Source organism: Neofelis nebulosa, chromosome X (assembly GCF_028018385.1).
Source record: "Neofelis nebulosa isolate mNeoNeb1 chromosome X, mNeoNeb1.pri, whole genome shotgun sequence".
NCBI lineage: Eukaryota > Metazoa > Chordata > Mammalia > Carnivora > Felidae > Neofelis > Neofelis nebulosa.
In genome coordinates, this window is record NC_080800.1 from 59,262,736 (window position 1) to 59,276,141 (window position 13,406).

The 13,406-nt window shown below is 37.1% G+C and overlaps 1 protein-coding gene across 2 annotated transcripts in view; it reads right to left on the bottom strand.

Annotated features, from left to right (window-relative positions):
- TEX11 (testis expressed 11) overlaps nt 1-13,406 on the bottom strand; it is a 251,917-nt gene that overhangs the window by 208,374 nt on the left and 30,137 nt on the right. For both annotated transcript variants that reach the window (XM_058712843.1, XM_058712844.1), the window contains exon 8: nt 9,184-9,264. In XM_058712843.1, the coding sequence (XP_058568826.1) occupies nt 9,184-9,264 (81 nt within the window). The remainder of the gene's footprint in view (nt 1-9,183; nt 9,265-13,406) is intronic.

Here is a 13,406-nt window from a genome sequence, read left to right on the forward strand (position 1 = left end):
CCCCTAGGAGAGGGGAAGAGAAGGAACCCACATGTCTGACTGTGGCCCCAGCGGTGGGCTGGGGGCAGACATCAGGTCTGACTGCGGCCCTGCCCACCAACGCAAGTTATTAAAGACAGAACAGGGGAAGTGCCCTGCAGTTCCGCACCACTCCAGGGACTATCCAAAATGACGAAACAGAAGAATTCTCCTCAAAAGAATCTCCAGGAAATAACAACAGCTAATGAACTGATCAAACAGGATTTAAATAATATAACAGAAAGTGAATTTGGAATAATAGTCATAAAATTCATCGCTGGGCTTGAAAACAGTATAGAGGACAGCAGAGAATCTATTGCTACAGAGATCAAGGAACTAAGGAACAGTCAGGAGGACCTAAAAATGCTATAAATGAACTGCAAAATAAAATGGAGACAACCACAGCTCGGATTGAAGTGGCAGAGGAGAGAATAGGTGAACTAGAAGATAAAATTATGGAAAAAGAGGAAGCTGAGAAAAAGAGAGATAAAAAAATCCAGGAGTAGGAGGGGAGAATTAGAGAACTAAGTGATGCAGTAAAGAGAAATAATCTACGCATAACTGGTATTCTAGAGGAGGAAGACAGAGAAAGGTGCTGAAGGTGTACTTGAAGAAATCATAGCTGAGAACTTCCCTGATCTGGGGAAGGAAAAAGGCACTGAAATCCAAGAGGCACAGAGAACTCTCTTCAGACGTAACTTGAATCGATCTTCCGCATGACATAGCATAGTGAAACTGGCAAAATACAAGGATAAAGAGAAAATTCTAAAAGCAGCTAGGGATAAACGTGCTGTAACATATAAAGGGAGACTGATAAGACTCGTGATGGATCTCTCTACTGAAACTTGGCAGGCCAGAAAGGAATGGCAGGAAATCTTCAATGTCATGAACAGAAAAAATATGCAGGTGAGAATCCTTTATCCAGCAAGTCTCTCATTTAGAATAGAAGCAGAGATAAAAGTCTTCCCAAACAAACAAAAACTGAAGGAATTCGTCGCCACTAAACCAGCCCTACAAGAGATCCTACGGGGGATCCTGTGAGACAAAGTACCAGAGACATCACTACAACCATGAAACCTACAGACATCACAATGACTCTAAACCCATATCTTTCTATAATAACACTGAATGTAAATGGACTAAATGCTCCAGCCAAAAGACACAGGGTATCAGAATGGATAAAAAAAAAACAAGACCCATCTATTTGCTGTCTACAAGAGACGCATTTTAGACTTGAGGACACCTTCAGATTGAAAGTGAGAGGATGGAGAACTATTTATCATGCTACTGGAAGCCAAAAGAAAGGTAGAGTAGACATACTTATATCAGACAAACTAGACTTTAAATTAAAGGCTGTAACAAGAGATGAAGAAGGGCATTATATAATAATAATAGGGTCTATCCATCAGGAAGAACTAACAATTATAAATGTCTATGTGCCGAATACCGGAGCCCCCAAATATATAAAACAATTACTCACAAACATAAGCAACCTTATTGATAAGAACGTGGTAATTGCGGGGGACTTTAACACCCCACTTACAGAAATGGATAGATCATCTAGACACACGGTCAATAAAGAAACAAGGGCCCTGAATGATACATTGGATCAGATGGACTTGACAGATCTATTTAGAACGCTGCATCCCAAAGCAACAGAATATACTTTCTTCTCGAGTGCACATAGAACATTCTCCAAGAGAGATCACATACTGGGTCACAAAACAGCCCTTCATAAGTATACAGGAATTGAGATCATACCATGCATACTTTCAGACCTCAATGCTCTAAAGCTTGAAATCAACCACAGGAAAAAGTCTGGAAAACCTCCAAAAGCATGGAGGTTAAAGAACACCCTACTAAAGAATGACCGGGTCAACCAGGCAATTAGAGAAGAAATTAAAATATATATGGAAACAAACGAAAATGAAAATACAACAATCCAAACGCTTTGGGATGCAGCGAAGGCAGTCCTGAGAGGAAAATACATTGCATTCTAGGCCTATCTCAAGAAACAAGAAAAATCCCAAATACAAAATCTAACAGCACACTTAAAGGAAATAGAAGCATAACAGCAAAGACAGCCTAAACCCAGCAGAAGAGAAATAATAAAGATCAGAGCAGAAATAAACAATATAGAATCTAAAAAAACCGTTGAGCAGATCAATGAAACCAAGAGTTGGTTTTTTGAAAAAATAAACAAAATTGATAAACCTCTTCTCTTTTTGAGAACAAAAAGAAAAGGGAGATGACCCAAATAGATAAAATCATGAATGAAAATGGAATTATTACAACCAATCCTTCAGAGATACAAGCAATTCTCAGGGAATACTATGAAAAATTATACACCAACAAACTGGACAACCTGGAAGAAATGGACAAATTCCTAAACACCCACACACTTCCAAAACTCAATCAGGAGGAAATAGAAAGCTTGAACAGACCCATCACCAGCGAAGAAATTGAATCAGTCATCAAAAATCTCCCAACAAATAAGAGTCCAGGACCAGATGGCTTCCCAGGGGAGTTCTACCAGACGTTTAAAGCAGAGATAATACCCATCCTTCTCAAGCTATTTCAAAAAATAGAAAGGGAAGGAAAACTTCCAGACTCATTGTATGAAGCCAGTATTATTTTGATTCCTAAAGCAGACAGAGACCCAGTAAAAAAAGAGAACTACAGGCCAATATCCCTGATGAATATGGAGGCAAAAATTCTCAATAAGATACTAGCAAATCGAATTCAACAGCATATAAAAAGAATTATTCACCATGATCAAGTGGGACTCATTCCTGGGATGCGGGGCTGGTTCAACATTTGCAAATCAATCAACGTGATACATCACATTAATAAAAGAAAAGATAAGAACCATATGATCCTGTCAATCGATGCAGAAAAGGCATTAGACAAAATTCAGCAACCTTTCTTAATAAAAACCCTCGAGAAAGTCAGGAAAGAAGGAACATACTTAAACATCATAAAAGCCATTTATGAAAAGCCCACAGCTAATATCATCCTAAATGGAGAAAAACTGAGAGCTTTTTCCCTGAGATCAGGAACACGACAGGGATGTCCACTCTCATCGCTGTTGTTTAACATAGTGTTGGAAGTCCTAGCATGAGCAATCAGACAACAAAAGGAAATCAAAGGCATCAAAATTGGCAAAGATGAAGTCAAGCTTTCACTTTTTGCACATGACATGATATTATACATGGAAAATCAGATAGACTCCACCAAAAGTCTGCTAGAACTGATACATGAATTTAGCAAAGTTGCAGGATACAAAATCAATGTACAGAAATCAGCTGCATTCTTATACACTAATAATGAAGCAACAGAAAGACAAATAAAGAAACTGATCCCATTCACAACTGCACCAAGAAGCATAAAATACCTAGGGATAAATCTAACCAAAGATGTAAAAGATCTGTATGCTGAAAACTATAGAAAGTTTATGAAGGAAATTGAAGAAGATATAAAGAAGTGGAAAAACATTCCGTGCTCATGGATTGGAAGAATAAATATTGTCAAAATGTCAATCCTACTCAAAGCTATCTACACATTCAATGCAATCCCAAGCAAAATTGCATCAGCATTCTTCTCAAAGCTAGAACAAGCAATCCTAAAATTCATATGGAACCACAAAAGGCCCTGAATAGCCAAAGTAATTTTGAAGAAGAAGACCAAAGCAGGAGGCATCACAATCCCAGACTTTAGCCTCTACTACAAAGCTGTCATCATCAAGACAGCATAGTATTGGCCCAACAACAGACACATAGACCAATGGAATAGAATAGAAACCCCAGAACTAGACCCACAAACGTATGTCCAACTAATCTTTGACAAAGCAGGAAAGGACATCCAATGGAAAAAAGACAGTCTCTTTAACAAATGGTGCTGGGAGAACTGGACAGCAACATGCAGAAGGATGAAACTAGACCACTTTCTCACACCATTCACAAAAATAAACTCAAAATGGATAAAGGACCTGAATGTGAGACAAGAAACCATCAAAACCCTAGAGAAGAAAGCAGGAAAAGACTTCTCTGACCTCAGTCATAGCAATTTCTTACTTGACACATGCCTTCCCAAAGGCAAGGGAATTAAAGCAAAAATGAACTACTAGGACCTCATGAAGATAAAAAGCTTCAGCACAGCAAAGGAAACAACCAACAAAACTAAAAGGCAACAAATGGAATGGGGAAAGATATTTGCAAATGACATATCGGACAAAGGGCTAGTATCCAAAATCTATAAAGAGCTCACCAAACTCCACACCCGAAAAACAAATAATCCAGTGAAGAAATGGGCAGAAAACATGAATAGACACTTCTCTAAAGAAGACATCCGGATGGCCAACAGGCACATGAAAAGATGCTCAACGTCGCTCCTCATCAGCGAAATACAAATCAAAACCACACTCAGGTATCACCTCACGCCAGTCAGAGTGGCCAAAATGAACAAATCAGGAGACTATAGATGCTGGAGAGGATGTGGAGAAACAGAAACACTCTTGCACTGTTGGTGGGAATGCAAACTGGTGCAGCCACTCAGGAAAACAGTGGCTTTATTAAATATTAATATTAATTAAATATTAAATATTAAAAATAGACCTACCCTCTGACCCAGCAGTAGCACTGCTAGGAATTTACCCAAGGGATACAGGAGTGCTGATGCATAGGGGCACTTGTACCTCAATGTTTATAGCAGCACTCTCAATAATAGCCAAATTATGGAAAGGGCCTAAATGTCCGTCAACTGATGAATGGATAAAGAAATTGTGGTTTATATACACAATGGAGTACTACGTGGCAATGAGAAAGAATGAAATATGGCCCTTTGTAGCAACATGGATGGAACTGGAGAGTGTGATGCTAAGTGAAATAAGCCATACTCAGAAAGACAGATACCATATGTTTTCACTCTTATGTGGGTCCTGAGAAACTTAACAGAAACCCATGGGGAAGGGGAAGGAGGAAAAAAAAAAGAGATTAGAGTGGGAGAGAGCCAAAGCATAAGAGACTCTTAAAAACTGAGAACAAACTGAGGGTTTATGGGGGGTGGGAGGGAGGGGAGGGTGGGTGATAGGTATTGAGGAGGGCACCTTTTGGGATGAGCACTGGGTGTTGTATGAAAACCAATTTGACAATAAATTTCATATATTGAAAAAAATAAAAATAAAAAAATATATTCCCAGCCTTCTATGGAGTATTAACCTTTCATTTTGCAAGCAATACACATGGCAAGAAAAAAATACAAAGAAGGCAGAGATCTGTAAGTCTGTTGTATATTGGTCATACAGAAAGGGACTTATGCAAGATTCAGGACCCATGGGATCTCTAGAACCTCCAGCCACTGTTATATCTACCAGCCCAGAAATGATAGCTCCAACTGAATATCTACTTTACAATGCCAACATGAGATTATATGGATGATTTTTAAAACTCTATTAGATATTGCTGCTACAAATGAATTTGATCACTAACTTTTCAGTTCAATCAGAGGTTTTGTATTTTTAATTAACCAGATAAGTTAATCTTCTACATATTACTTTATATATTAGGATTTTAACTCAGAAAAAAACAAACTTCCTATTATTTTTCCAGTCCCAAGTTCCAAGCTATTTTCTTTGTGATTCTGTTATGTTTTATACATTTATAGATCATGTATTTTTTAATTTTGTTCAATTATAACAGTGTAGCAATAATTGAATGATAATTGCCTGGCTTTCTTCCTTAATGGCTTTAAGACATTTACCTTCCAATCCCTCCCTGACTCAGCTTTCTTCAATCCTCTGATAGCTCAATAATAACCAACAATAGGTCATTAGTTACTTCTTTTGTACCCTAAGACACAATTTTCCAAACACTTAATTTCTCTGCTGAACCAATACAGAATCACCTTCTGCCTTCATGTTAACACTTTACAGTAATTCCTAACCCAGTTTTGGCATACAGGAAGGATGTCTCAGAAAAAGAGGATTGGTTTATTTAGTTCATTAATTCCTTTTAAGCGAATAACTTTATGTTAGCTCTTCTCTAACCTGTATCTGATCATTTCCTCTCATAAGATTTTCTGCTCTAGATTTTCAAGTCCCGTCTAAACCTTAAGCCCATCAAAAACACACTACATAATTTCATTGACCTTTAAAATTGTTAGTATCCTGGGATACCTGGGTGGCTCAGTCAGTTGAAGATCTGACTCTTGATTTCAGCTCAGGTTATGATCCCAGGGTTGTGGGATTGAGTCCCATGTAAGGTTCCATGAGCATGCAGCCTACTTGGGATTCTCTTCTCTCCTCTGCCTCTCTTCCCCACTCGTTCTCTCTCTCTCTCTCTCTCTCTCTCTCTCTCTCTCTCTTTCTCTCTCTCAAAATAAATAAATAAGCTTCAAAAAATTAAAACTGTTAGTGTCCTAACAATATAATTCTATCAACCACCTTCCACATAAAATACAAACTCTGAACTCTAGAATTAAAGGTCATTTACTAGTAGCCCCAATCTGACAAAGGCATAATTACTCTTGTATTATGTATACTAGATCTTCTAATTCAGCCCTTTCCTCTCTCTCTGCATGTGCTTTTCCCTTTATCACCTCTAACACTTTGCAAGATACCAAAAACTTTCTTTTCCTAAACACCACCTAAGAGTCTCCTTTCATATCTTCAATATACTATTCAGTGTCCATTTACTCTCCAAAGCATATTAAAGAAAGGTCTCTGTCTTAAAGCAAATTATAATGTGAAATAGATAGCAACAGAGCCAGAGCCAAAAGAAAGAGATGGTAAAAACATTAAAATGCAAACAATCCAAGAGATTTTACAAAAAAAAGTTTTTAATTAATTAGAGTTCAGAAAAGTTGCTGGATATCAAACATTTAAAAGCAGCTTCATTCTTATACATCAATGACAATCAATTTAAGAATATAATATTTAAGATATCACTTATGATAGCAAATGAATATGAAATATCTTTATGCAGAAAATTACAAAACTATGTTGAGACACATTAAAGAAAATTATATAAGTTAGGATTTATCAGTCAAGGATAGGAAAACTCAATATTATATAGATAGTGATGCTCTCCAAATTAATTTAATCAACTATTTCAATCAACTTCCCAATAGTTTTTCACTAAACTTAACAAACTGTCTCTAAAATGAATATGGAAGTCTCAAGTCTTAGAAAAGCTACAATGGTGAAAAAGAACAAAGTAGGACCTGTCCTATTAAGACTATACTAGGTTAGGGGTGCCTGGGTGGCTCAGTCGGTAAAGCATCAGACTTCAGCTCAGGTCATGATCTCACAGTTCGTGGGTTTGAGCCCCATGTCAGGCTCTGTGCTGACAGCTGACAGCCTGGAGCCTGCTTCAGATTCTGTGTCTCCCTCTCTCTCTGGCCCTCCCCTGCTCACCCACTGTCTCTCTCTCTCTCTCTCTCTCAAAAATAAATAAACATTAAAAAAAATTAGAGAAGACCATACTAGGTTTGGGGCACCTGGATGGCTCAGTCAGTTAAGCATCTGACTCTTGATTTTGGCTCAGGTCATGATCCCACGATTGGTGAGTTCAAGCCCCGCATCAGGCTCTACAGAGCCTGCTTGGGATTCTCTGTCTCTCTGCCCCTATCCCACTCGCACTGTTATTCTCTCTCTCTCTCTCTCTCTCTCTCTCTCTCTCTCTCTCTCTCAAAATAAATAAATAAATAAATATACTTTAAAATAAAAATATTTTAAACTGATAAAAGTAACTAGGTAAATATAAAAGTATTATTGGGGCGCCTGGGTGGCGCAGTCGGTTAAGCGTCCGACTTCAGCCAGGTCACGATCTCGCGGTCCGTGAGTTCGAGCCCCGCGTCGGGCTCTGGGCTGATGGCTCAGAGCCTGGAGCCTGTTTCCGATTCTGTGTCTCCCTCTCTCTCTGCCCCTCCCCCGTTCATGCTATGTCTCTCTCTGTCCCAAAAATAAATAAAAAACGTTGAAAAAAAAAAATTTTTTTAAAAAATAAAAAATAAAAAAAAAAAAAGTATTATTGTAGTTTCAATTTATAAATCTTTTTTTCTGTATGATATAAAGGGAAAATATATTTAAAAATAAGTATAAATCTATGTTATTGGGCACAAAATATATGTCATTTGTGAACACAGATGTACAGTAACAGAGTTTATGTATAATATTAAAGCTAGTAAGGAGCTAAGATGGCAGAGTAGTAGGAGGACCCTAGGCTTGCCTCATCCCTTGAACACAGCTAGATAAGTATAAAATCATTATGAATACCCAATAAATCAATCTGAGGACTGACAGAACAAACTGCACAACTACAGGGAGAGAAGAGGCCACATCGTGGAAGGTAAGAGGTGCAGAGACATGGTTTGGGGGATGAACAGCTGCAGATGTTGCAGAGGGGATGGAGCCCTGGTCATGGACAAAAAGAAGAGACAGAGAGAGAAAGAGGAGAAAGAGAGAGAGAGGTGCACAGGGGATAGCACAATCATATAACTGGCAATATGTAAATATTTACTAAATTAAGTTCTATATTATAACAGAGTATTTGGGGGAAAGTAACACCAATCTCACAAGTAGGAACATTCACCCTAATATCCAAATATATCTTTGTTATCAATTCCCTTTGTGATAGTAGAGAATGAAGTAGACATAGTGAGAAAAGAAAAAGAACAGGATAAGAATAGGAGATGAAGTTGAAAAATTAAAACTTATCAACCCTGGATTTTTTTTCAACCCTGGAACTGTGATGAGAACTGGTCTGGGAAGTAGGCTTTATTTACCCTATCAAATTTCTCACACTTCTGCAACCCAAAATAGAAAAACACTATGGCAGTGATATGACTAACTGTTGTCAACCTTGCCAGCAGGGAAAAAAAAACTTTTTTTTTTTCATTTTTTTCATCACAGAGCTTGAAACACGAAGGAAATATTATCAAAATGGTTTGACAAAAAAGGAAAGCAAAGAAATTTTAAGAAATAACCTTTTGCTTTTTTAAACTCCCTTTCTAGTAAAGAACAAAGAAAATATTTCAAAGATCAGCTAAGTAAGTGGAATGGACTCAAATACAATCTCTAAAAGGTTGCATGAAATAGTAATGATTCTTCCTAGAACTTGATATAGCTCATGTTCAAACTCTTGGAGAATAAATGCAGATTTCACTCACCATTTTGGGGAGCCTTATCAACATATCCTTACAGCGCAGTGAACATGAAGATGCTCTTTGAAAATCCCCTAAAGCAATTGCCTAGGAAAGTGGAAAAATATCAATAATTGGTTAAAATAAAATGACAAGCTATTTGTCTATAAGTCAATTTAACATATTTGTAACTGGAGTTAAAAAGTCTTAATTTGTTTCCTAGTCTTTTTAGCAACACTGGTTGGTCTAACTACACACAATAGCCAGCTCTAAATACAGAAAAATAAAAATAATCCTGGGTAACACGAGTTGACAGTGAATAGGAGTCACTTACTTTGTTCTGGAAATGGCAAAACTGGTGTACAATCTTATGTTATTATATTATGATATAATGCCATGTCTAATAGATGTTTACCCAGCTTGAATAGCTCTTGCATTTATCTCCACATTAGAGGGATTTTTAATTTTTTTTAATTTTTATTTATTTATTTACTTATTTATTTATTTATTTATTATTTTAGAGAGAGAATGCACATGCATGAGCATGAGCAAGGGAGAGAGGCAGAGGAAGAGAGAGAAAGACAGAGAGAGAAAGACAGAGAGAGGGAGAGAGAATCCCAAGCAGGCTCTACGCTTAGTACAAGCCTAATGCAGGGCTCAATCCCACGACCCTGGGATCATGACTTCAGTCCATGAAATCAAGAGTTGGGTAGGGGCGCCTGGGTGGCTCAGTCAGTTAAGTGCCAACTTTGGCTCAGGTACTGATCTCACGGTCCAGTCCATAAGTTTGAGCCCTGCGTTGGGCTCTGTGCTGACAGCTTGGAGCCTGGAGCCTGCTTCAGATTCTGTGTCTCCCTCTCTCTGTGCTCCTTCCCCACTTGTGCTCTGTCTCTCAAAAATAAATAAACATTAAAAAAAATTTTTTTTAATAAAAAAAAAGAGTTGGGCAGATAAGCATCCCTAGAGGTATTTTTAAATGTTAAATAGGAGCTTTTTGTCCTAAAATAGGCTCCTAATAACCTCACAGTCTGAACTGCTGTGAATATCTCTCTCTCCCTCCCTCTCTGCCTCTCCCTGGTTCACATGCACAAGTGTTCTCTCAAAATAAATAAATAAACATTAAATAATAATTAAAAATTAAAAAAATAAAATGAAGAGCAAAGTTGCAGGGCTCATACTTCCCAGTTTCAAAACTTACCACAAGGCTACAGTAATCGAGACTGGTAGTGACAAGGGACGTATAAATCAATGGAATAAAACAGAGTCCAGATATAAATCCTTACATTTAAGATCAAATGACTTTTTATAAGAGTGCAAAGACAATTCAATGAGGAAAAATTGTCTTTTAAAAACAGTGATGCTGGCACTGGATACCCAATGCTAAAGAATGAAGTAGGATACCTACCTCACACCATATGAAAAACTGACTAAAAATGGATCATGGATTCAAATATAAAAGCTAAAAACTATAAAATTCTTAGATTAAAATACAGGAGCGTTAAATCTTCATGACCTCATGTTAGGTGATGATTTCTTAAATATGAAAACTAAGGCTCAAGCAACAAAAACAAAAAATTAATAGATGTAAATTCTCCCCAAATTGATATACAGACTTCACACAACTCCCATCATAATTCCAGAAAAAGATTTTTTGGTAAATGTAGACAATATTTTTGTGAATGTAGATAATATTCTAAAATTCATGTGTAGGCAAAAAACCTCTTTGATCTTGGCCACAGCAACTTCTTACTGAAAACGTCTCCGGAGGCAAGGGGAACAAAAGCAAAAATGAACTACTGGGACCTCCCAAAATAAAAAGCTTCTGCACAGCAAAGGAAACAATCAGAAAAACTAAAAGGCAACACACAGAATGGGAGAAGGTATTTGCAAATGACATATCAAATAAAGGGTTAGTATCCCAAATCTACAAAGAACTTATCAAACTCAACACCCAAAAAACAAATAATCCAGTCAAGAAATGGGCAAAAGACATGAATCGACACTTCTCAAAAGAAGACATCCAGATGGCCAACTGACACATGAAAAAATGCTCAACATCACTGATCATCAGGGAAATACAAATCAAAACCACAATGAGATACCACCTTACACCTGTCAGAATGGCTAACATTAACAACTCAGGCAACAACAGATGTTGGCAAGGATGTGGAGAAAGAGCATCTCTTTTGCATTGGTGGTGGGAATGCAAGCTGGTGCAGCCACTCTGGAAAACAGTATGGAGGTTCCTCAAAAAAGTAAAAATAGAACTACCCTACAACCCAGCAATGGCACTACTAGGCATTTATCCAAGGGATATAGGTATGCTGTTTCGAAGGGACACATGCACCCCCATGTTTATAGCAGCACTATCAACAATAGCCAAAGTATGGAAAGAGCCCAAATGTCCATCGATGGATGAATGGATAAGGAAGATGTGGTATATATATATATACAATGGAGTATTACTCAGCAATCAAAAAGAATGAAATCTTGCCATTTGCAACTACATGGATGGAACTGGAGGGTATTATGCTAAGTGAAATTAGTCAGTCAGAGAAAGACAAAAATCATATGACTTCACTCATATGAGGACTTTAAGAGACAAAACAGATGAACATAAGGCAAGGGAAACAAAAATAATATAAAAACAGGGAGGGGAACAAAACAGAAGAGTCTCATAATATGGAGAACAAACTGAGGGTTACTGGAGGGGTTGTGGGAGTGGGGATGGGATAAATGGGTAAGGGCCACTAAGGAATATACTCCAAAAATCATTGTTGCACTGTATGCTAACTAATTTGGATGTAAATTTTAAAAAAATTAAATTAAATTTAAAAAAAACTTTGTACAGATATTTTAATGGCTGAAATATCCTTCAAATATAGATGTGCTATAATTACCTGTGATAGTAATTTGACTTTGTAAAATGCTTACATTTTTGGCCCATTATAAATAAAAAAATGATGAATACAAAAAATAATAAAAAAATAAAATTTATGTGTAAAGGCAAAGGAATTAGACTAGAATTAAACAATTCTGATAAACAATAAAATTGAAAGAATCTCCGTACTAAACTTTAAAACTTGATAGCCACAATAATCAAAACTATTTGGTATTGAAAGAATAGATCCATAGATTTAAAAGAGATCCCAGAAATAGATACACCCAGATAAATAAGTGTGGTGAATTGATATTTAACAAATGTGCAAAGAAATTCAGTAGTGGAAGGATAGTCTTTTCAACTAATGGTGCTGGAGCAATTAGATATCCATAAACAACGACAACAAGAGTTAATCTAAGCCTCACTCCTTATAAAAAAAAAAGTAACTCAAAATCAATCATAGATTTAAATGGAAAAGGTAAAGCTATAGAACTTTTTTTAAGGTAGTTTTTCTATTTTTTTAAAGTTTATTTATTGAGAGAGAGAGAGAGAGAGAGCAAGCATGGGAGGGGCAGACAGAGAGGGAGAGAAAGAGAGAAAATCCCAAGCAGGATCTGCACTGGCAACACAAAGCCTGACGTGAGGCTGGAACCCACAAACCGTGAGATCATGACCTAAGCCAAAACCAAGAGTCAGACACTTAACCAACTGAGTCACCCAGGTGCCCCAAAGCTATAGACTTTTAGAAAAAAACAGAGGAGGGGCTCCTCGGTGGCTCGGTCGGTTAAGCGTCCGACTTCGGCTCAGGTCATGATCTCACGGTCTGTGGGTTCGAGCCCCGCATCGGGCTCTGTGCTGACAGCTCAGAGCCTGGAGCCTGCTTCAGATCCTGTGTTTCCCTCTCTCTGTGACCCTCCCCCGTTCATGCTCTGTCTCTCTCTGTCTCAAAAATAAATAAACGTTAAAAAAAAAAATTAAAAAAAAAAAAGAAAGAAAAAAACAGAGGAGAAAATCTTTCAGATCTAGAGCTTGGTGAAGGCTTTAGAGACAGAATACCAGAAGCACAATCCATTGTAAAAAATCAACTAAACTTTATCAAAATTAAATACTTTTGCTCTGCAACCCTATTAAAAGGATGAAAAGACAAGCTGCAAACTAGAAAATATTTATAAATAAATATACAACAAAGGACTCAAATGTAGAATATATAATTCTCAAAATTCAACAATAAAAAAATCAAATAATCCAATTAGAAAATGGATAAGAAGCATGAACCTACATTTCACTTAAGAGAATATACAGATAGCAAATAGGTACATGAAAAAATATTCAACATTATTCATTAGGGAACTACAAATTGAACCATGAT